Below are 25,277 nucleotides of genomic sequence, written 5' to 3'. Positions count from 1 at the left end.
TGAGTAAAGGGTGGATTGAATTTAATTTGAAAACACACAGTTGAAATCTCTAATGTGTATTGCAGTGCATGTCATAGGATGAATGCCTTAGGTGGGTGTTAAGGGTGGCAGGGCTGGGGATCGTACCAAAGCGGTCCTTCTCCTTGCTGCGAGGCTGGCAGTACACCACCAGGTCAGACATCTCCATGGCAACCTCTTCACTCTTCTCCACCTCCTCCTGCTGCTTGATCTGGAGGACAGAAAACACACAGCAGCTTCCTGTCAGCATGACATCACTGAAGACAGCTTCCTGTCAGCATGACATCATTGAAGACAGCTTCCTGTCCCTAATCTGTGCCCCGCACATTGACTCGGTACCGGTACCCCCTGTATATAGCCTCCTTATTGATATTTTATTTAGTAAATAACTCTATTTTCTGAAAAATGCATTGTTGGTTAAGGGCTTGTTAGTAAGCATTTCAAGCATTTCAAGGTAAGGTTGTTGTATTCTACGCATGTGAAAAATACAATTTGATTTGATTTATCAGTATGACATCACTGAAGACGCCTGGCTGTGTAGCAGCTTCCTCTCAGCATGACATCACAATATACGCTGGGCTATACATCTTTGGAGTGGTAGATATAAAGATATCATACTAGCCTCTTACGTATAGATGCCATTGTGTTATTTAAGAAATAAGGCACGAAGGGGTGTGGTATATGGCCAATATACCATAGTTAAGGGCTGTTCTTATGCACAACGTATTACGGGGTGCCTGGACACAGCCCTTAACCGTGGTATATTGGCCATATACCACAAACCCTGATGTGCCTTATTGCTATTGTAAACTTGTTAATTAGCGCAGTAAAAGTAAATGTTTTGTCATACCCGTGGTATACAGTCTGATATACCACGGCTGTCAGCCAATCAGCATTCAGGGCTCGAACCACTCAGTTTATAAATGGAATTATATCATGATACTAGCCTCTAACTGCTTGTTGTGCTGCTTGGTGATCTCTCTCTGGGTGATGTCCCAGGCCACCTGGTACCACTCAAACAGATCTTCCAGTGACTCTGCCGCAAAGTCAAAATGAATCTTGCTGTCATAATCACTCATCTGAAGTGTCATGACATGGGACTTCCCATTCTTTGCAGATCTCACTGAGAAGAGAGCGGGATGGAGGGAGCATGGGGAAGAGAATGTAAAATATTTATTATGTGTAATGTACTGTATATATAATACACTGTTGTGATTGGGTACAGGACTAGACTGTGTCTACACGTGATGTACCGTCAATTGTATATTTATCCTGTGTAAGGTGTCGTGGTCTAAAACGATCCATTTAGAAATGTATGTAGTTGTGTGTACTGTTGATATGGGGTATGTTTTAAGAGCAGTCGGTCTAATGAGCATGTGCTGTGTGGAAGGACTGGGGGTTTGGTATTTAGTGTGTTAATCATGTGAAGATAGCATGTTTCTGATATAGATTATCTGTGTTTGGACAGCATGTAAAACAGATGTAACAGAATGACTGTACTCACCAACGTTACACTTGGAAATGTCAACAACTCCTTTACACATATCCCCCAGAGGATTGTCCTCCATGACCTGTGAGACAATGTGTACACTGTAGATCTCTAAAAATGCACTCTTACCACACAAGAAATATACAGCACAAATGCACAATGTCATTGACAGACTGACCCCACACCAGTAATACAGTAACACCATGCAAAATACTGATCACTCCTCCTACCTGATCCTGTGACTCAGCTTTGATATTGTTGGACACTTCCTCAACGTAGTTGGCAGGGAAAAATAGCTGCAGCTTTCCCCCATAGTCCCCTTTCCACCTAGTGGGAGCAGCAGAGAGAGGTTAGTATGTTCCTAATCTGACCTGGGATCAAATTGTGTGTGTCTGTGTTCTGAGGCCTCACCATCCATCGCTGTCTTTGGACACACTGTGGATCAGAGCCCCCTTGCAGAAGTTCAGTTCATCCGGTCTCATTGGTCTGTAGTCGTACAGAGCTTTAACTGTACTCTTCGGCTGATGCAGTTAAACATACAGTACATCAACAGGTACATACATTAATACACATACAAACATAGATACACACACTACATTGACATTGCCTGAGAAAATCTATAAACATAATTTCAATGAAGGGAAACAAGTTAACATAATATGTGAACATACCAGTGACGGCTCGATTTCATTTGGCTCCACATACATCTTAATATCATAGAGTGAGGCGCAGTCTGTCTCCTACACAGACAAACCATTAAAAACACTTATCAGTAAACATACTCTACTTAACCTTTCCTCCCCCAGCAGTCCAGTCTCTGCCCCCCTTTCTCCCTCCCTCTGCCCTCCTCTCATCCCCATTATATCTCTCTCCCATCCTCTCTTTTCTGCCTCCAGTCTCTCCCGTCCCTCTCTCTTACCGTGCTGAAGCGGCTGACCAGTTCCAGTGTGACAGGGTAGCGTAGTTTGATCTTGCGATACAGAGGCTTCTTACGGAAGTAGTTGACCAGCTCCACCAGGCTCTCGAACTCAGTGGTGGTTCCCAGCACGTACATAGAGCCATCCTTCTGGATCCGACAGTGCTTCACCTTGCCATCACCTCTGAAGGTGATAGCGTAGGAGTCGCTCTCCTCTCTCTGTCTGATGAGGAAGGCTCCGTCCCGGGGGATTCTCAACAGATAGTCCTCTGCCTCCCCTCTGCTCAGGTTACTATAGAACCACCTGACCACCACAGCACACAGAGAGAGAATCTACGTGTTAAGTGTGTGCATTCTTGCGTACCTGTGTGCATGTTTAAATTCAGACATACTCTATATCAGATGACCCTATGTAACTCACCCTTCCAGTAGGTGTGGGTTGGGTCGAGGCACTGCCTCAGTGAGGCGCAGGTCAAAGTCGTGGCAGCGGAGGGGCATGTCGCGATAGTGCTGAATCAGTGAGTACACACTGGGGAAGTGCAAGTTGTCAGTCAGGAAGTAGAAAGTATGTCCTCCCTCTGAGCCAGAGCGGATACGACAGTGCTGGACCCTCCCACTGCGCCTACAGTATAACACACCGAAAACAGGCATCAGCACAGCAGAGATCTAAACACAGGACACGTACTGGCAGTAGAGCTGAAGACAAGCTGGCGTACCAGAACGAGAGGGTGAAGTCTGTCACAAAGGTGTCACTTTCTCGGACCAGGAAGGTGCCATCCCTGCCTCCCGACTCAGCACAGAACTCCTGAAGCAGCCTCTCTGCTGTCTGCCTCCCTTCACTCATCCTCCCATGGAACCAAGGCTCAGACGTGTGGAGCTCTGGGGACTACAGCATAGAGGGAGGGGGACGGAGGCAGGCAGGGAGCGAGGCAGGGAGTCAGGGCGGTAAAAAACAGTCATAATTATGTAATAATTAAATACCGTGACAATGGTCATTTGTTTCTCCTACAATTAGACATGAACTATTCTCTGTTGTTTACCTTCCTGAGCTCCTCCTCCTCCTCCTCCTCTGCGTAATAGAGCGTGTCATCTGAAATCACACAGTAGTGCTTGTTCCATCGCTACAGGCAGACAAACAGGCACAATGTCAGAATAGTTGACAACGGCAACCATCACAACAACAAAATATACACTAACAATGCTATGACTATGAAACAAATACAATAATATACAACACACTTCCTGAACCAAATAGGCCTACAGACTTCTAAGGAACTAGCTTGCAACCATATCATGTTAACATGACAGGTGGTCTCTAAGTTACCTGGTCCACTGGATCCCAGATATGCAGGTCTCCTTGCTTCTCTCCCTTCCGGAAGTCCTTTCTGCTGATGCCTCCCTCCACACTCAGTTTCTTGTGCTGTAGGGGAGAGGAGGGGAGGGGTGTTGGACCACCACAGACCCACCACGCAGGTAATAACTGACTGTCATCTGAAAAGCCCATCATATCATGATGATGAATCACTTTACTATAACTTGCTGTACCACATACTACATCGGAAACCGTTTTGCCCTGTGATCCAATTCTTCACATTATTCCCTCCCACCACCATCTCCATTGTATCCTCTGGGCTGGCCCTCACCTTGAGGATGATATCATACCACCATCCCCATTGTATCCTCTGGGCTGGCCCTCACCTTGAGGATGATATCATACCACCATCCCAATTGTATCCTCTGGGCTGGCCCTCACCTTGAGGATGATATCATACCACCAGCCTCATTGTATCCTCTGGGCTGGCCCTCACCTTGAGGATGATATCATACCACCTTCCCCATTGTATCCTCTGGGCTGGCCCTCACCTTGAGGATGATACCATACAACCACCCCCATTGTATCCTCTGGGCTGGCCCTCACCTTGAGGATGATATCATACCACCATCCCCATTGTATCCTCTGGGCTGGCCCTCACCTTGAGGATGATATCATACCACCATCCCCATTGTATCCTCTGGGCTGGCCCTCACCTTGAGGATGATCTTGCCCTTGAGCTGTGTGGGGGATGGCAGCTGTTCAGCCATCAGCTCCACAGGCTCCATCAGCAGCTTGTCCTGGAATACCTCTCTGAAGATACGAGCCATCTGCCTCTGCTGCTCTATGGGACAGTGCTCCTCAATGGAGAGAACCACAGGGTATCTGACAACAACAGCACCACAATGCTCAGTCAACACAGGCAGAATGATCTAGAAACATTTACAGTCCTCAGTTGTAAAGCACCTCAGGTGTGGGTATATTTATTAGTTTGGGTGAGTTTTCTCAGACAGATTCAGACTCACTCAGATGTGACAAAGGCATGGTCATTGATGGCCTTCACCACGTCCTCAAACTTGATCTTGGTGGTCCTGGTCCAGCCATGGTATATGATGGGCTCACCTGGCCCTTCCCAGCAGTCCACTACAGGGCAACACAACACAAAATAATCCTTTCCAACTATAGAAGTAAATGGATAATGTAACGAGGGCAAAGTAAAATATGTCAGGGACTGTTTCAGTGAGGTTTAAGGTGTACAACTAACACTCAACACAGCGGCATCCCAGACGCAGGCAGCGAATGTAGGCCTCGGTGGACGACTCGCTCCGCAGCTGGTCTCCAGTCAAGTACCTGATGGAAACACATAACAACATCATAACAAGAAATACAACATGCAAACAAATCATAAAGAGCATTTGTGTGTTTATTATAATATGAGTCATAGCCTATTCAGAGGTGGCACCACAGATCCCAGAGTGGTCTGGTGAAAAAACATTCTGAGGCCGTAGCGTTTCCTGATGTGGTAAACTAACCAGGTAAAACTCCAGACAGTATACGGTATGATGTGATTAATCTGTTGTAAAAAGGTTTAATATGGGCTATGACAGGAAAATAGTTTTTCTAATCAAGTCATGTTTTTTTATTTATTATGGAAAAACTCCTGGTCTTGGTGAGGATGAAAATCCTATCAAATTGCCTCAACCCTGTACTTGTTCATATTAATTATATTTTATTTAACCAAACCACTCTGGAAAATCAAGTTGCTAGCAATAGGCATTATTTTTTTCGCTCCAAAAACTCAACAACAGGTTTGCTAACGTTACTAGCTAACTGTAGTAGCAGCAGCCAACTAATAATTGGAACATTTGGACAATAACTCGATTATTGAGGATTAATTGTTCATATTCATTATATTTTAAGGACTAGAGGTGTTTCCTATACACAGACACGGAGAAAGCAACATGATTGGACAATAAAACTAACTGGGCTGAGCTTGCTTTATGCAGGTTGGCATCGTGTAGTTCTGCCCTATGCAATTGTAGGCCTAATAAAACATGTACTCACAGTCTATGTCAGCTATTGTGTTTAGGCCTATTGATTAATTCCAGTTTTGTTTTGACAAAGTCTAGGTAGCCTAGTCAGCCCAAGTTTGAATATAAACCACATTTTGTCCCATTCAAATTTTCTCACAAACAAATGGGCTATAAATACACGTTTCCTTTTTGTTTACCCTGGCCAGAGCGACAAGAGCACATAGGCTAGACTATTCAGCTGCTGTTGTTAGTAGCCTACAATTGATCAGACTGAAAAATAGTCTCGTTTCCATGCAATACAGCAAGTCTTATCGCTAATGTTTAGTTCTATAGGCTGCTGCATTTACAGTGCCTTGCGAAAGTATTCGGCCCCCTTGAACTTTGCGACCTTTTGCCACATTTCAAGCTTCAAACATAAAGATATAAAACTGTATTTTTTTGTGAAGAATCAACAACAAGTGGGACACAATCATGAAGTGGAACGACGTTTATTGGATATTTCAAACTTTTTTAACAAATCAAAAACTGAAAAATTGGGCGTGCAAAATTATTCAGCCCCCTTAAGTTAATACTTTGTAGCGCCACCTTTTGCTGCGATTACAGCTGTAAGTCGCTTGGGGTATGTCTCTATCAGTTTTGCACATCGAGAGACTGAATTTTTTTCCCATTCCTCCTTGCAAAACAGCTCGAGCTCAGTGAGGTTGGATGGAGAGCATTTGTGAACAGCAGTTTTCAGTTCTTTCCACAGATTCTCGATTGGATTCAGGTCTGGACTTTGACTTGGCCATTCTAACACCTGGATATGTTTATTTTTGAACCATTCCATTGTAGATTTTGCTTTATGATTTGGATCATTGTCTTGTTGGAAGACAAATCTCCGTCCCAGTCTCAGGTCTTTTGCAGACTCCATCAGGTTTTCTTCCAGAATGGTCCTGTATTTGGCTCCATCCATCTTCCCATCAATTTTAACCATCTTCCCTGTCCCTGCTGAAGAAAAGCAGGCCCAAACCATGATGCTGCCACCACCATGTTTGACAGTGGGGTTGGTGTGTTCAGGGTGATGAGCTGTGTTGCTTTTACGCCAAACATAACATTTTGCATTGTTGCCAAAAATTTCAATTTTGGTTTCATCTGACCAGAGCACCTTCTTCCACATGTTTGGTGTGTCTCCCAGGTGGCTTGTGGCAAACTTTAAACAACACTTTTTATGGATATCCTTAAGAAATGGCTTTCTTCTTGCCACTCTTCCATAAAGGCCAGATTTGTGCAATATACGACTGATTGTTGTCCTATGGACAGAGTCTCCCACCTCAGCTGTAGATCTCTGCAGTTCATCCAGTGTGATCATGGGCCTCTTGGCTGCATCTCTGATCAGTCTTCTCCTTGTATGAGCTGAAAGTTTAGAGGGACGGCCAGGTCTTGGTAGATTTGCAGTGGTCTGATACTCCTTCCATTTCAATATTATCACTTGCACAGTGCTCCTTGGGATGTTTAAAGTTTGGGAAATCTTTTTGTATCCAAATCCGGCTTTAAACTTCTTCACAACAGTATCTCGGACCTGCCTGGTGTGTTCCTTGTTCTTCATGATGCTCTCTGCGCTTTTAACGGACCTCTGAGACTATCACAGTGCAGGTGCATTTATACGGAGACTTGATTACACACAGGTGGATTGTAATTATCATCATTAGTCATTTAGGTCAACATTGGATCATTCAGAGATCCTCACTGAACTTCTGGAGAGCGTTTGCTGCACTGAAAGTAAAGGGGCTGAATAATTTTGCACGCCCAATTTTTCAGTTTTTGATTTGTTAAAAAAGTTTGAAATATCCAATAAATGTCGTTCCACTTCATGATTGTGTCCCACTTGTTGTTGATTCTTCACAAAAAAATACAGTTTTATATATTTATGTTTGAAGCCTGAAATGTGGCAAAAGGTCGCAAAATTCAAAGGGGCCGAATACTTTCGCAAGGCACTGTATGTAAGAGCTTTTGCTCGTGTCTATTGGGAGTGATGTGCTATCACGGTTGCTTAGTAAATACAGGAGGAAATTGGAGATCCCGCTTTGAGCTTTGTGCGTTGCGCCCCGCCCGCGCGACCTGCGATTTCCGCAAATCTGATTGGTCAAGACGTGCAAAGAGCCTGCAGCAGCACTCCGATTTGATGGAGAGCGAAATTGTACGGGAGTTGACAAATCATGAGGAAAATCGGTCTAAAAAGCAGCACCTTGACCCTTTTTTTAACGCATTGCATCAATATATTTTATTTTAAAATGTTAAGTAGTGTTCATTTCATAGTGCTGTGTTGTATTTTTGTGTTATGTGGCGGTACTGACGTGTTGTGTGAGGAATTGATCCAGTAGTGGGACAATGGGTTGTTCATATCCAGGTTGCACATCTCTGAGTATTTCTCATCCCAAATCGAGTTCTCCTTAGAGAAGAGGAAACTGAGGAACTAAAGTGAGAGAAGAGAGAGAGAGCGCTTTGACAAACATAAAACATCGTTCTCCACTCCCCATTCACACACACATCAAACACTGTGTCCCACCTCGCTGACGGTGAACTCTGGATCGTTGGTCTTCCTCATGGTGTCGTCTATAAAGGTGGTCATCAGCTCTCGAACCTGGTTCAGGTCATTGGCCCATGACTCCTGAGAAGGAGAAACGTAGAGAGTGAGGAAAATATAGATACAAATTACAATAATGGTAATGATAACAGGTAGCAGGTTAAACACTGACAGAAACAGACCCAGTTTTACCAATTTCATAATTGATAGAAAGCTTGATCTTACCTTCTGCTGGTACAGAAGAAATCGTTGGAAATCATGGAGAAGAACTGCAGAGGCATCAGGTTTATCTGTACTACTACAGTAGGGAAAAACCACATCACCCACCAACATACGTCAACAAGAATTCAAGTTTACCGGTATAATAAAGCTGAGTAAATTATTATTTGTGATTGTTGAACTACATCTTTCAATGAAAGAGAAAGACCCACCCCATGATGAAAGCACATGACTCCCTTTTGAACTCCTCGAGAATCTGATGAAACATATCCACACACCAGTTACAAGTCAATACACAGTCACACACACACACACACACACACACACACACACACACACACACACTGGTTGACAGTCAGTGTCTGTCTAATCATATTTAACATGCAAAATGTGATATGCTAGCTAACACTTCCGATGTGAACACACATATCAATACATACTGTAAGAGAAGTTAAATTATCGGTCATTTATGGTATCTGTTCAGCCTTTTCTACTTAGAGAGTGTAGTAGTGCAGTAAAATTATGACTCACATCTTTCTGATCAAACATTAGAATATTGTAGAATTTATGAAACTGCTCAAAGTTCAAGACATCTTTCCTTGCTCCAATTTCCTGGAACAAAAGAGGGAGACGGACAATGTTTGGTTCAGAATACTTTTTTTTATATTTGTTGTTTGTTTACCCCCTTTTTCTCCCCAAATTCGTGATATCCAATTGGTAGTTACAGTCTTGTCCCATTGCTGCAACTTCCCTACAGACTCGGGAGAGGCGAAGATCAAGAGCCATGCGTCCTCCGAAACATGACCCTGCCAAGCCTCACTGCTTCTTGACACACTGCTCGCTTAACCCGGAAGGAAGCCGCATCAATGTGTCGGTGTCAGCTTGCAGGCGCCTGGCCCACCACAAGGAGTCGCTAGAGCATGATGGGACAAGGAAATCCTGGACGCCAAACCCTCCCCTAACCCGGACACTGGGCCAATTGTGAGCCGCCTCATGGGTCTCCCGGTCACGGCCGGCTGTGACACAGCCTGGTATCAAACCCGGGTCTGTAGTGCCCTTGGTTCAGAATACTACAATTTATTTTATTACATACATACTTAAATTCTATTAAATCACTTGAGTGCCCAAGACCACTTATTATCATCTAAAATAACTCATGAATAGAATTAATTATACTGCCCAAGTTTTTATCTGGCCAAGGAGGGAAGGAAACTTCAGCTCCTTGGTTCTACAACTCATTAAAGTTTTGGCAGCAGTGAGGATGAGGGTGTGAATAGGGATGAAAAGGGGAGTACCGAGAACTTTTCCTTCAGGGAACGTGTGCCGGGGACCTTGTAGTTGAGCTGTGGCAGAAGAGACTTCACCTCCTTCAAGGTGATACTGAGGAGAACAATTTAAAAGAACAATGGATTGAATTGTGGAAATTACTAAAGGGGCAGAATGGGAATTTGGCACAAAAAGTGGTATAATTAAGTAGAGGATTAAATCCATTTTTGAGTGTTGAAACTGTTCTTACCGGTTCTTTTTAGTTTGATTGATAGAATACATCTGTTTCCTCAACCAGCTGGAAACAACAAACAATATGCTCTGTAATTGTCAGTTATCGTCCATATAATGTGTGTGTACAGTTGTTGTCTTTTCAAGTGTGTGTGTGTGTGTGTTCACCTCTCTATGATGTCTGGTGTGGGGGCCACCAGTGTCTCCTGTCTCAGTAACTCCAGGCCTGTCAGCCATTTATCCGCGTCATCCACAGTGTCAGCTGTCAATCAACACAGACTATTACAAGCTATATTATCCAATATAACCTAAGATAAACCATCCATATTTAATCAGTAGGCTATCATCAACAAAATGTGGTTGTATGGCATCAAATAAACACAGAAAAGTGGACATACTCTGCACCCTCCCACACACACTTACCGCCAAGGCTTATGGTGTTAAGAACAAATTGGGACCCATAGAAGATGGTGAAGCAGGTATTGTCATCATGTTTGTCCCTGCCATCTCTGAACCTCTCAAAGTCTTTTGAGTTCCTCCCTGGGCGAATCTCCCGTATCTCAGACAGATCCACTGAAACCGTACTCATCATTGTTACTCACTCTCTCACATACTCAACAGCTTTTACACTTTCCCTCACACACCCTATCCACACACCATATCTCTTAATGTACTCACAGCCCTTCTCTTCTCATTGTTTCAGTGTTAGGGTTGGGATTTGAGTTAGACTTAGATTCAGGTTTACTCACAGACACCATCATTCTTGTCTGCTGTTCGGGTCCATGCCACCTGCCTGGTCTCCATGATGACCTGCACAGTAAGGCGCTCTACCTTCTGGCGGAACACGGTCATGACGATGCCCATCTCCAGGTCCCTCTTGATCAGACTCTTCTTGTACTCCGTCAGCTCTCCCTGCTGGCTTCGCCCCGGCCCCGCCATTTCTGGCCCTGTGGAATGGGCCCATACTCTACTTATAGTAGGGATGCAATGGTTCACTAGGTCCACGGTTTTGTTCAGTGACTCATTAAACCCCTACCTCATAGCCTCTCCATAAAGCTGTTTCAGGATTCATGGTTTCATCATGTCAAACAAAGGACGAGGAAGCAACTACAGGCCTGCACAGTTATAAAGCATGCTTTTATTTTACCACTTTAAATATTTCAGGAGGTGCATAGTGTACAGTGGCAGTATATTATGTTCATTTGCATTGATGACTTTTTAGGAATGTCTATGTTTATAACATGGGAACATGTTTTATTTGATTTGCTTGATAACAGATATGTAACTTATAACAACTCTACTTTGCATTGTATATTAGCTTATTTATTTTCAATTATTAAACTGGTTGTTTGGATCGTGGATGCTGATTGGACGAGCAGTGTTCCAAGCCATGCTGTCTTGGCGGGAAACAGACACACCGATGTCTGCTAATATTTCTATCTGAAAATTATCACTGTGCCTCCATAAGAATATCATATTCAAGTTGGTGTCCGAATCATGTCTTATATTTATCTCATATATTTATTTATCTAATCTCAAATTGTTTCCCTTTGCTTCCAGCCTAGCATTTACTTTGGTACAGCGGGGGTTAATATAAACCTTGCTGTCTGTCTGTTCAACATCGGAAACAATGTTTAACTTGTGAATTTCAATCTCTAGTACTACCATACATAAAGTAAAATGTGCACAGACGAGACAACTTTTTCTGAGCCTGTCGAAATCCCGCATCAACGTCATTATCATGGACATATACAAGTAAATGCCAATAGAAAAAAGCTAAAACAAACGGAAATGCAGCTCGTGTATTGTAATGCAGGTTCAATGTATGACGTCACGGAGTTAGCTGAACTTGGCTTGCTACCTAGCAAGTGACAAGAAAACTTTTCAGCCTGGAAAGCAACCCGTTTGTTAAGAACTGACGACCAGTCCTTTCACATAGCTACTAACCAACAATTCTTAATGACTGGGTTGGGTCCTTTAGCAACATGAACAAAATAACTAACAACCAGATTTTTGTCCGGACTATAGCCTATCTTCTGGTGGAAGAATGACATTGTATTAATTGACTTATCAAAATAATGTTTTAATGAAAATATGTCATTCATTGTTATTTTAATATGTTGGTAACAGTTCTAGAGATGGAAAAAGTACTCAATTGTCATACTTGAGTGAAAGTAAAGGTACCTTAATATAAAATGACTCAAGTAAAAGTGAAAGTAACCCAGTAAAATATTACTTGAGTAAAAGTCTAAAAGTATCAGATTTTAAATGTACAGTGGTGGAAAAAACACTAAATTGTCTTACTTGAGTAAAAGTACAAAGTAAAAGTAAATGCTATACATCAAATTCTTTATATTTAGCAAACCTGACGGCACAATTTCCTTTTTTTATAACTTTTTTTGACAGCCAAGGGTACACTCCAACACTCCAACATAATTTACAAGGGAAGCATTTATGTAGTGCATTTAGTGAGTACACCAGATCAGAGGCAGTAGGGATGACCAGGGACGTTCTCTTGATAAGTGTGTGTATTTGATCTTTTTCCTGTACTGCTAAGCATTCAAATTGTAACTAGTACTTTTGGGTGTCAGGGAAAATGTTTGGAGTAAAAAGTACATCATTTTCTTTAGGAATGTAGTGAAGTAAAAGTAGTCAAAAATATAAATAGTAAAGTACAGATACCCAAAAAAACGACTTCAGTACTTAAAAGTATTTTTACACCACTGTATTTAAGTGATAATGCCAGAGAAACCGGTGTTTGGAGGATATATTGGCACAAAGGGTTGATAGTCGATATACCCTCCAAACACCAGCTTTGAGGGCTTTTAAACAACGGATTACCAACATATTCAAATAATCATTGACATATTTTCATAAAAATAATTTTGTATCTATGGACGCGACCCAGTCGTTCTCTCTAAATGTTCCATTGCCCAACTGGCTGGCAACGTTCTTATCCCTTGCTCGCTAGCTAGCCAACTACGGCTAACTTACAGTCACGTCAAACAGTGCAGCCGACAGGAAAATAGCTGCAATTGCATGTGTTAAAGCTGTTTTCTAGTGACATTTATTTGGATACATCCATAACAAAGGGCTAATGATGTACGATTTCACCTGGCATTAAAAATGTGCTCTCTCGTCAGGACACTATTGTTCAGAGGAGCGAGCCAACAACACAGCTAACACAATCACTTCAAACTGAAGCTAGTTTTACCTGTTTTCTATTTACATTTCTTTGTATATATCCATAAAAATAATGCCAGCTGATTCATGATTTCGACTGGCTGAGAAAAGCTGTCTGCCTCGCCCCGACACATTCATTTCTATGGGACAGTGGAGATCGAATTTCAATATTGAAACAATGTTGCAAATGTCGGAGACAGACAGGGTTTATACAAATCTCTGCAGTTGAAAATCAAATGCCTGTCTAAAGGAAATGGGAGATAATGTCTAGATGCTTTTTATAGTGGAGATCAAGTTTATAAATTGCCTGGCTGGGCTGATGAGACAGTGGATTGTGCAGTGAGATGGAACAGTTTAAATAGGCATTTCAACATCACAGCTAGCCGATGGTAACTTGTGAAATAGACACCTGCTGGATTGCGGTTTTAACCAATCAGCATCCAGGATTAGACCCAATCTTTGTATAAAAAAGCAATAAGGCACACTGAGGCAATGCTGTATCATGAATACAGCCACAGGTAAAGGGGTTGACTGGGTCATTCCAACTGTGCAGTGCCTTATCTGTCCCCAGGATATATCACTTCTTATTTTGTGTAAAATGTGCATTCCAAACGGCTTTAAATATACGATAAAGTGTAATTTACTCTAAAAGTATAAAAATATTGATATTGAAAGGGAATTCTATGCATTTTGTAGAAAAAAAATTATGTGAATGTCGGCATTATTGCTATGTCCCAGTTGTTATTCCTCAACCTCCATGACAAATATAAGGCTTAAAATAATAAAAATGTTATTATCTTTCTTCATTATGTTATAGTCCTAGCTAAATTTTCTTTCATCATAATGTTGTTTTTATGATTATCGTATTTATTGTTATTTAATTTAAGATGTTCTGTGTGTCCCTGATATCACTTTCCACCCTGTTAGTTTGTTGTAATTCTCCATTTAAGAAAACCACCCCTTTCTAAAATGACACCACATTCAGGAAATGTCATCATTTCTTTGGTTGGAAAACAATGGTTCAACTGTAAAAAATATACTGTACCAAGCAAAAATATAAATACAACATGCAACAATTTCAAAGAATTTACTGAGTTACAGTTAGTGAAATCAGTCAATTGAAATAAATAAATTAGGTCCTAATCTATGGATTTCACATCTGGAAATAAAGATATGCATCTGTTGGTCACAGATACCTTAAAAAAAAGTCACGACAATGGCAAGTCAATGGGACTCGTTACAATATCTCTATGAATTAAAATTGCCATCGATAAAACTGTTTGTGTTCATTGACAGTAGCTTATGCCTGCCCATACCATAACCCCACTGCCACCATGGGGAACTCTGTTCACAATGTTGACATCAGCAAACTGCTCGCCCACACCACGCCATATATTTGGTCTGCATTTGTGAGGTCAGTTGGACGTACTGCCAAATTCTTTAAAATTATATTGGAGGTGGCTTATGGTAGAGATATGAACATTAAATTCTCTGGCAACAGATCTGGTGGACATTCCTGCAGTCAGCATGCCAATTGCCCACTCCCTCAAAACCTGTGGCATTGTGTTGTGTGACAAAACTGCACATTTTAGAGTGGCCTTTTATTGTACCCAGCACAAGGTGCACCTGTGTAATGATCATGCTGTTTAATCAGCTTCTTGATATGACACACCTGTCATGTTATTTTGGCAAAGGCGGAATGCTAACAGGGATGTAAACAAATTTGTGCACACAATTTGAGAGAAATAAGCTTTTTGTTTGTATGGAACATTTCTGGGATCATTTATTTCAGCTCATGAAACCAACGCTTTACATGTTGCGTTTATATTTTAGTTCAGTGTATAAACACTCCATTGTATCTATTTTTCCATGTTTCATGTTGTCGGTCTGTATGTCCCATGCATAAATGTCCCTGTTAGGCTAAATTATAGAGAAAATGAACCACATTTCATTTTGTTAAAATATGTTTTATAGAGAAGTTAAAATCCTGTTCAAGTGTTCACCATTATGCTAGCTCAATCTTTCTCACTCACAGAGCTCTGGCTAATTTAGGCTCCAAATTTCCACGCTGTTAGGTTCTGACCTGTTAGGATTATGCACCTAACAGGTTGGAATATGTACATTAAAAATATAAATAATTGCCTGAGCTTGACTAATATGTTTTTCTGAAAGTCAGTAGGAATGACCCAACTGTGTTACCTGTGACTGTATTCATGATACAGCACTGCCTCTTGTGCCTTTCAATTTTCACCTAAAATTACATACCCAAATCTACCTGACAGTAGCTTAGGACCTGAAGCAAGGACATGCATATTATTGATACCACTTGAAAGAAAAACATGCGTTGATTAAACCTGTAGAGCTTTAATCAATACACCTACAGTGCATTCAGAAAGTACTCAAGACCCCTTTACTTATTTCAAAATGCTGTTACAGCCATATTCTAAAATGTATTAAATTGTTTTTTTTCCCTCATCAAATCTAGACACAATAACCCATAATGACAAAGTAAAAACAGTTTTTTTAAAACATTTTTGCACATGTATAAAAAAAACGGAAATATCACATTTACATAAGTATTCAGACCCTTTACTCAGTACTTTGTTGAAGCACCTTTGGCAGCGATTACAACCTCAAGTCTTCTTGGGTATGACGCTACAAGCTTGGCACACCTGTATTTGGGGAGTTTCTCCCATTCTTCTCTGCAGAGCCTCTCAAGCTCTGTCAGGTTGGATGGGGAGTGTCGCTGCACAGCTATTTTCAGGTCTCTCGCCGCTCAAGGACATTCAGAGACTTGTCCTGAAGCCACTCCTGCATTGTCTTGGCTGTGTGCTTAGGGTCATTGTCCTGTTGGAAGGTGAACCTTGGCCCCAGTCTGAGGTCCTGAGCTCTCTGGAGGAGGTTTTCTTCAAGGATCTCTCTGTACTCTGCTCATCTTTCCCTCGATCCTGACTAGTCTCCCAGTCCTTGCCGCTGAAAAACATCCCCACAGTATGACGCTGCCACAACCATGCTTCACTGTAGGGATTGTGCCTGGTTTCCTCCAGACGTGACGCTTGGCATTCAGGCCAAAGTGTTCAATCTTTGTTTCATCAGATGAGAGAATCTTGTTTCTCAAGGTCTGAGAGTCCTTTCGGTGCCTTTTGGCAAACTCCAAGCAGGCTGTCATGTGCCTTTTACTGAGAAGTGGCTTCCATCTGGCCACTCTACCATAAAGGCCTGATTGGTGGAGTGCTGCAGAGATGGTTGTGGAAGGTTCTCCCATCTCCACAGAGGAACTCTGGAGCTCTGTCAGAGTGACCGTTGGATTTTTGGTCACCTCCCCCGATTGCTCAGTTTGGCCGGGTGGCCAGCTCTAGGAAGAGTCTTGGTGGTTCCAAACTTCTCCATTTAAGAATGATGGAGGTCAGTGCGCTCTTGTTGACCTTCAATGCTGCAGAAATGTTTTGGTACCCTTCTCCAGATCTGTGCCTCGACACAATCCTTTCGCTGAGCTCTACGGACAATTCCTTTGACCTCATGGCTTGGTTTTTGCTCTGACATGCACTGTCAACTGTGGGACCTTATATAGACAAGTGTGTGACTTTCTAAATCATGTCCAATCAATTGAATGTACCACAGACGGATTCCAACCAAGTTGTAGAAACATCTCAAGGATGATCAATGGAAACAGGATGCACCTGAGCTCAATTTTGAGTCTCATGTAAATAAGGTATTTCTGTTTCATCTTTTTAATAAATTTGTAAAAATTTCAAAAAACCTGCTTTGTCATTATTGTGTATTGTGTGTAGATTGATGAGGATTTATTTATTTTTAAATCCGTTTTAGAATAAGGCTGTAATGTAACAAAATGTGGAAAAAAGAAGGGGTCTGAATACTTTCCGAATGCACTGTACATTTCAACCAAGAGCAACAGCTCTAACAGCTATGTGGTCTACTTTCCAAACCACAACATTAAACAACCAATCTTTTTCTTTTTTCTGTTAACCCGGCGGTCTCTTAGTGTGAGGGAGGGAAAGTTACTTGCACCTCTACGTTTTTAGGCTTCATGGTATGGTGGTTGTGTACAAATGGAAGCAAACTTTGTGCAGGAATACTGAGGGGTAATATTATATGAGTGTGTCAGACCTGATTCCATGTAGCACTCATTATTTACATTGCAAATGAGCAGCAGGCGCAGTGGATGGATGGACCCAGAGAGAGAAGTGAAGTATTAACCCAGAACTATTTCAATATCTTTCCTGAGGAAACCTTTGCTCTCAACCGGTGCTGTCCCCTTAAAGGGCTATCCACAAAATGTACACAAATTAGTTTCCTGATACACCACAAGAACATAGTCAATAACACACACATAAATTATAAGCATAACTGATGGTCCACTACTTCCTTCTGTAAAAGATGTATCCAGTGTAGCGTAAACCAAATGTGAAACCAATCAACACTGTGGCACTCCCCAGGTCTTGATGTACCATATGAGAGACAATGCAATACAGGTATGTCAAAACATGATGTAAAGTAACCCTGGTTACATTAGGCACATAATAGATTCAAATCCCCACTTTTTTAGGTTAATGGTGTTTGCTATCCACAATTTAATTATCGTGAAAATAGATACCGTTTGCTGGACAGTTACTCCAAGTGTTAAAATGAATGTAGGGTCTATAACATAACGGGTTCTTTGGAAATGCATATTCTAATGGATTGGGGAAAATTAGATCGACATTTGGATGCACAACAGGTGTTCTGTCTAGACTAAAAATTATATTAGGAAGGTTCACACAATCACACCCCACAAGACCCCTGCCACAGACCATTACGGGCGCAGAAGATCCATCACCATCAACGCTCCACTTGAAACTAAAAGCGGATTTCCCCATAGTCACTCTGCTCTCACTTTGCTCTACATTTGCACACCCACAAAAAAAACGGAAAAGTTTTAAGACTTACCCAATAAATTAAACAGTCAATGTTATAGCTGTAAAGTAGCCTCTTGTATAAATTAATTCATGGTTTTTAGGCTTGAGATTCTAAAAATGATACAGTCTTTCAAACAGTCCTAACCCAGCCGCGAAATGGTCAGTTCCTCAATTCTATGTGTATAAGGAAGTAAAGTTAATTTGCGTTATAGGCATAGCAGTAATAAAAAGATCCGGAAGTACGCATATCTATGCAAATTCCCCTTGGACGCAAGAGTATTCGGCGACACAGCTGCATTGAAAAGTTTCAGCTTTTTGGTGAAATCAAATTATTGGCCTATTGTAAAGTAGTTATAGAAAGTCCTTTGACTGTCTATACATCGGCAAATTGTTGTCAATATATAATGGTCACTGGTGGCAATGTTTCTCTCAAACTCTATTTCTTATGTGAAAGCAGCCCTCCTGGTTACAGTGATAGGCTGAAAAGATATAAACCATCTACTGTGCTTGTTGAGAAGCAGGAGAGCGAGTATATTTTAGAGCAGCAGCCCTGCACCGCACTCCGCTGATAATTTGAGAGATGTCGACACAGTTTGTTTAATCTGTTGATAATTTTAATGTATATTATTTACTAATGAACCATTAATATTAACCCATTCACGTCATTGTACTATATTTAGTACAATATCAAAATACGACGCTGTTTGGTGTACATGCATGAAATTTGATGTCAACACTGTTAGTACAAGTGTCTAAATAGGCCACATTTAAATTGTAAGATTGACACTGGAACTATGATAGATAATGACAATCAAAGTTGCTATTTTTAGGAAATTTGAAAAAAAATAATTTAACTGACTTCGGCACATGTATTTTGAATGATAAAATGGTTGTTTGGATCCCGGATGCTAATTGGACTAGCAGCGTTCCAAGCTGTATTTGCCATCACAGGAACTCTATGCCTGCTGAAAGTTCCATGTGAAATTATCAATGCACCTCTATAAGAATATCATGTTCATGTTGCTGTCCGAATAATATTTTGTATTCATCTCAACTCGCACATTATTTCCCCTTGTTTCCAGTCTATCTTTTAGTTTGGTACAGCGGAAGTTAATATAAGACTCGCTGTCTGCCGTTCGACCTCGGAAACAATGTTTCACTTTTGAATTTCCATCTCTACCATATATGGGGAGTGAACGGTGTCCAGACAAGCCTAGACAACTTTTTATGAGCCAGGCAAAATCACACACCAAAGTCATAAATATGGGCATATCCAAGTAAATGCCAATAGAAAAAAAAATCTCAAACAAACATGTGTACTGTCATTCCATGTTTGACGTGCCTTAGTTAGCTGGAGTTGGCCAGCTAGATAGCTAGCAAGTGACAATACTATTATCATCCAGCCTGCATAGCAACCATTTAGTTTAGAAAGGACGAGCAGTACTTTTGCATAGCAACTATGCAACAACAAAAAAGTATGACTGGGTCGCGTCTGTAGCAACATGGCCAAAATAACTAACAACCAGATTATTGTCCAGACTACATTTTCTGTATGAATTTACTTATCAAAATAACGTTTTAATGAAAAAATGCAATTCATTGTTATTTAATAAGTTGGTAACAGTTTATAAAAACATTATACAATGGACATAATGTCTATTTACTGTGTTCCATCTGACTGCACAATCCACTGTCTCATCAGCCCAATTTCTAAACTTGATCTGCACTATAAAAAGCATCTAGACATTATCTCACATTTCTTTTAGACTAGCATTTAGTTTTCAACAGCAGAGATTTGTATAAACGCAACATTGTTTCAATATTCAAATTCGATCTCCAGCTGTCTCATAGTAATGAACGTGTCGGGAGTCGGGATGAGACAGACAGCCTTTCTCAGCCAGTCGAAATCATGAATCAGCATCATTTTTATGTACAGTCATGGCCAAAAGTTTTGAGAATGACACAAATATTAATTTTCACAAAGTCTGCTGCCTCAGTGTCTTTAGATATTTTTGTCAGATGTTACTATGGAATACTGAAGTATAATTACAAGCATTTCACAAGTGTCAAAAGCTTTTATTGAAAGGCTTTTTATTGGCTTTTATTGCTGTCAATTAACTTCTGGGCCACATCCTGACTGATGGCAGCCCATTCTTGCATAATCCATGCTTGGAGTTTGTCAGAATTTGTGGGGTTTTGTTTGTCTACCCTCCTCTTGAGGATTGACCACAAGTTCTCAATGGGATTAAGGTCCGGTGAGTTTCCTGTCCATGGACACAAAATATCGATCTTTTGTTCCCCGAGACACTTTTGCCTTATGGCAAGGTGCTCCATCATGCTGGTAAAGGCATTGTTCGTCATCAAATTGTTCCTGAATGATTGGGAGAAGTTGCTCTCAGAGGATGTGTTGGTACCATTCTTTATTCATGGCTGTGTTCTTAGGCAAAATTGTGAGTGAACCCACTCCCTTGGCTGAGAAGCAACCCCACACATGAATGGTCTCAGGATGCTTTACTGTTGGCATAACACATGACTGATGGTAGCGCTCACCTTGTCTTCTCCTGCAAGCTTTTTTCCGGATGCCCCAAACAATCGGAAAGGGGATTCATCAGAGAAAATGAATATCAGTCTGTCCCTGATGTTTTCCCTGGAGAGAAGTGGCTTATTTGCTGCCCTTCTTGACACCAGGCCATCCTCCAAAAGTATTCGCCTCACTGTGCGTTCAGATACACTCACACCTACCTGCTGCCATTCCTGAGCAAGCTCTGTACTGGTGGTGCCCCGATCCCGCAGCTGAATCAATTTTAGGAGACGGTCCTGGCGCTCGCTGGACTTTCTTGGGCACCCTGAAGACTTTGTCACAACAATTGAACCGCTCTCCTTGAAGTTCTTGATGATCCGATAAATGGTTGATTTAGGCGCAATCTTACTGGCAGCAATATCCTTGCCTGTGAAGCCCTTTTTGTGCAAAGCAATGATAATGGCACATGTTTCCTTGCAGGTAACCATGGTTGACAGACGAAGAACAATGATTCCAAGCACCACCCTCCTTTTGAAGCTTCCAGTCTGTTATTCAAACTCAATCAGCATGACAGGCATCCTCGTCAACACTCACACCTGTGTCAATGAGAGAATCACTGGCATGATGTCAGCTGGTCCTTTTGTGGCAGGGCTGAAATGCAGTGAATTTTTTTGGATGGGATTTAGTTCATTTGCATGGCAAAGAGGGACTTTGCAATTAATTGCAATTCATCTGATCACTCTTCATAACATTCTGGAGTATATGCAAATTGCCATCATACAAACTGAGGTAGCAGACTTTGTGAAAATTAATATTTGTGTCATTCTCAAAACTTTTGGCCACGACCATACATACACAAATAAATATCAATAGAAAAAAGGTCTAATGAAATGCAGCTAGTTTGAAGTTATTTGTTAGCTATGTTTTTGGCTAGTTCCTCTGAAACAACAGCGTCTTGACGAGAGAGCACATTTTCTATGCCAGGTGAATTCGCGTATCATTAGCTCATTGTTATGGATGTATCAACAAAAATGTCACTAGAAAAAAGCTTAAACCACTGCCGGCCCGCTCATTAGGCAGGATTAGGTCTGTCGCACCTCCAACAACACAGAAACACATAAAACCTCACATGAATCTATCCAAAAACAATGACAATTTCTCTCAACCAGTGGCATATGGGCATTTTAGGTGAACACTGATGACACCCGTTGATAAGCAGTGCCCACTTTATCAATGGCAAGGGCGCAAAAACAGGTTGCTGTTGGAGAGATGCATGTCCGCAGCTCTCCACCAACGTTCTGTCAAAAAAACTATCCAACTTAAAAAAGGATATGGTAGAAAGAATATGTCGCTTTTTCTGTAGTCTATAGGCTGGAGATAAAATGTATGACAATATAATGAGAATGACACTTTTTACACCATGCAGGTTTCTCCAATCATATAGCCTAACCTGAATGGCGCTCAATCAAAAAAAGAAAAAGTGCTGTCATGTTAACAAACAACATATCCCTGACCAGGTGAATTCAGGTGATAGCTTTGATCCCTTATTGATGTCACTTCAATCAGTGTAGATGAAGGAGAGGAGAAAGGTTGAAGAAGGATTTTTAAGCCTAAAGACAATTGAGAAATGGATTCCTGTGGAACACTTAACACCTTGTAGAGTCCATGCCCCGACAAATTAAGGCTGTTCTGAGGGTAAAAGAGGGTGCAACTCAATATTAGGAAGGTGTTTCTGGGCATGCTCCTGATGACATGGCGGGTGGTCTCCTGAGGGATCTCCTCCCAGACCTGGACTAAAGCATCCGCCAACTCCTGGACAGTCTGTGGTGCAACGGTCTGTGGCGTTGGTGGATGGAGCGAGACATGATGTCCCAGATGTGCTCAATTGGATTCAGGTCTGCGGAACGGGCGGGCCAGTCCATAGCATCAATGCCTTCCTCTTGCAGGAACTGCTGACACACTCCAGCCACATGAGGTCTAGCATTGTCTTGCATTAGGAGGAACCCAGGGCCAACCGCACCAGCATATGGTCTCACAAGGGGTCTGAGGATCTCATCTCGGTACCTAATGGCAGTCAGGCTACCTCTGGCGAGCACATGGAGGGCTGTGCGGCCCCCCAAAGAAATGCCACCTCACACCATGACTGACCCACCGCCAAACCGGTCATGTTGGAGGATGTTGCAGGCAGCAGAACGTTCTCCACGGTGTCTCCAGACTGTCACGTCTGTCACATGTGCTCAGTGTGAACCTGCTTCCACAAGAGCACAGGGCGCCAGTGGCGAATTTGCCAATCTTGGTGTTCTCTGGCAAATGCCAAACGTCCTGCACGGTGTTGGGCTGTAAGCACAACCCCCACCTGTGGACGTCGGGCCCTCATACCACCCTCATGGAGTCTGTTTCTGACCGTTTGAGCAGACACATGCACATTTGTGACCTGCTGGAGGTCATTTTGCAGGGCTCTGGCAGTGCTCCTCCTGCTCCTCCTTGCACAAAGGTGGAGGTAGCGGTCCTGCTGCTGGGTTGTTGCCCTCCTACGGCCTCCTCCACGTCTCCTGATGTACTGGCCTGTCTCCTGGTAGCGCCTCCAAGCTCTGGACACTACGCTGACAGACACAGCAAACCTTCTTGCCACAGCCCGCATTGATGTGCCATCCTGGATGAGCTGCACTACCTGAGCCACTTGTGTGGGTTGTAGACTCCGTCTCATGCTACCACTAGAGTGAAAGCACCGCCAGCATTCAAAAGTGACCAAAACATCAGCCAGGAAGCATAGGAACTGAGAAGTGGTCTGTGGTCACCACCTGCAGAACCACTCCTTTAATTGCCTATAATTTCCACCTGTTGTCCATTCCATTTGCACAACAGCATGTGAAATTTATTGTCAATCAGTATAGCTTCCTAAGTGGACAGTTTGATTTCACAGAAGTGTGATTGACTTGGAGTTACATTGTGTTGTTTAAGTGTTCCCTTTATTTTTTTGATCAGTGTATATACACATACACACACATACTGAACAAAAATATAAACGCAACATGTAAAGTGTGAAATAAAATATCAAATGTTTTTCCCATATGCCCAAAAAAAGTATTTCTCCCAAATATTGCGCACAAATGTGTTTACATCCCTGTTAGTGAGCATTTCTCCTTTGCCAAGATAATCCCCCTGACAGGTGTGGCATATCAAGAAGCTGATACCCCTTGCATATAGCCTCATTATTGTTATTTTATTGTGTCACTTTGTATTATTTTTTTACTTTAGTTTATTTAGCAAATATTTTCTTAACTAAATTTTTTTAACTGCATTGTTGGTTAAGGGCTTATAAGTAAGCATTTCACGGTAAGGTGAAATGTTGTATTCGGTGCATGTGACAAATACATTTGGATTTGATTAGCACACTCCTTCTTCAACTTGAAATGTCTTGTCTGAGAAGAAACTGTGATAAATCCCCACAATTTCTACACATCCATTTGAAAAGCAGAAAATCCTCAATCAGAACCTTAAGTCATTCCTCTCATTATCCATTGCAGTCCTCTGACCCTGGCTATGAAGGGTCTTCACTGCAATCTCCATCGTGGCCAGCATCAAGGATGCTCCTCTTGCCTCCTGTCTCTACCTTCAACAGAACACCCCAACCTGACTGTCATCCACTAAGTATATGTGGTAGGTTACTTCCTTTAATAAATGTGCCTCTATCTCCACCTGCAGGTGGAAATGAGAAACACAATGATACTTGCACAGCATTAAGAGAAAGAATAAAACAAATAATATAAAAAAATATGTGAGAGAGGTGAGAGACTGTCCTGGTTGATACTGACCTCTTCCTCCTCAGGGAGAGTCCAGGGTGTCCAGAGAGTCATGGGTGAAGTCCTCCTCAGCAGAGAGCCGAGGGCTGCTATAGCTGGTGCAGTGAGGCTGTGCTCGGGTATGCCCACTGCCAAAATCGCTGTCCAGCCACAGGCCTAAGTAGCCATGCTGACCACCCGTGCTCTGAAACCCACACAGACAAATTACATAAGTGACATTCCTTGGGTCAAGAATAACAACAGTTGAATTTTGCTCAATTTGTAAATTGGGAGGTGCCGGAACAAAAAGTGAGCCCTATGGGGCTCTTGAAAAAGAAAATCACCTTTTATAATAAAGAATTGCATGCATTATCATCGCTTTTGTGTACTGGCATAGAGCAGTAAAGTAGAGGCGCTTGCAGAAGTTGCCCATAGGAAAACACTTTTGTAGCCTGGGTTCCGGAAAAAATGTGGCATCAATTCTACATACTTTTATTTGACTGGAGACTTTAGCAGAATACGTTTTAATACCTCTGAAATGATCGAAATGACAGGCTACTTTGACAGTGAGATCAATAAAACGACCATGTCTTGAATCCATCAATAGCATAGGTGTGTGGAGACATATTGTACAATATGAGGAGGGATTTTTTTCACTGACTCACCCAAGGATGCGCAACTCACTCACCGGTGAAGGCCGAAGTGCTACTGCCAAAACCTTGTCGATCTCTCTCTTGTTTTACTTTTACTTTACTTTTTTTTACTTTAGTTTATTTAGCAAATATTTTCTTAACTCAATTTTTTAAACTGCATTGTTGGTTAAGGGCT

At 41.9% G+C, this 25,277-nt stretch overlaps 1 protein-coding gene and 1 long non-coding RNA gene across 2 annotated transcripts in view; one reads left to right on the top strand and one right to left on the bottom strand.

Moving 5' to 3' along the window:
- The window catches only part of plcg2 (phospholipase C, gamma 2), a 21,203-nt gene extending 2,755 nt beyond the window's left edge, over positions 1-18,448 (bottom strand). The window contains exons 1-25 of the mRNA XM_021596297.2: positions 18,178-18,448; positions 10,797-10,994; positions 10,471-10,620; positions 10,216-10,309; positions 10,067-10,114; positions 9,846-9,930; positions 9,082-9,162; positions 8,763-8,806; positions 8,557-8,629; positions 8,314-8,415; positions 8,102-8,220; positions 5,000-5,085; positions 4,761-4,878; positions 4,452-4,620; positions 3,748-3,843; positions 3,464-3,544; positions 3,140-3,309; positions 2,845-3,045; positions 2,427-2,727; positions 2,179-2,247; positions 1,919-2,028; positions 1,738-1,834; positions 1,523-1,589; positions 966-1,141; positions 127-229 (exon numbers count right to left, since the gene is read on the bottom strand). Coding sequence (XP_021451972.1) covers positions 127-229; positions 966-1,141; positions 1,523-1,589; positions 1,738-1,834; positions 1,919-2,028; positions 2,179-2,247; positions 2,427-2,727; positions 2,845-3,045; positions 3,140-3,309; positions 3,464-3,544; positions 3,748-3,843; positions 4,452-4,620; positions 4,761-4,878; positions 5,000-5,085; positions 8,102-8,220; positions 8,314-8,415; positions 8,557-8,629; positions 8,763-8,806; positions 9,082-9,162; positions 9,846-9,930; positions 10,067-10,114; positions 10,216-10,309; positions 10,471-10,620; positions 10,797-10,986 — 2,830 coding nt within the window. The 5' untranslated portion in view covers positions 10,987-10,994; positions 18,178-18,448. The remainder of the gene's footprint in view (positions 1-126; positions 230-965; positions 1,142-1,522; positions 1,590-1,737; positions 1,835-1,918; positions 2,029-2,178; positions 2,248-2,426; positions 2,728-2,844; positions 3,046-3,139; positions 3,310-3,463; positions 3,545-3,747; positions 3,844-4,451; positions 4,621-4,760; positions 4,879-4,999; positions 5,086-8,101; positions 8,221-8,313; positions 8,416-8,556; positions 8,630-8,762; positions 8,807-9,081; positions 9,163-9,845; positions 9,931-10,066; positions 10,115-10,215; positions 10,310-10,470; positions 10,621-10,796; positions 10,995-18,177) is intronic.
- Positions 17,070-25,277, top strand: LOC118956655. The gene is made up of 3 exons (XR_005046131.1): positions 17,070-17,723; positions 24,195-24,327; positions 24,497-25,277. It is a non-coding gene; the product is annotated as an uncharacterized LOC118956655 (long non-coding RNA).

Source organism: Oncorhynchus mykiss, chromosome 1 (genome assembly GCF_013265735.2).
Source record: "Oncorhynchus mykiss isolate Arlee chromosome 1, USDA_OmykA_1.1, whole genome shotgun sequence".
In the NCBI taxonomy this organism is placed as follows: Eukaryota; Metazoa; Chordata; class Actinopteri; order Salmoniformes; family Salmonidae; genus Oncorhynchus; species Oncorhynchus mykiss.
Note: the sequence above shows the minus strand (reverse complement) of the source record. Positions and strands in the feature narration are given on the sequence as shown.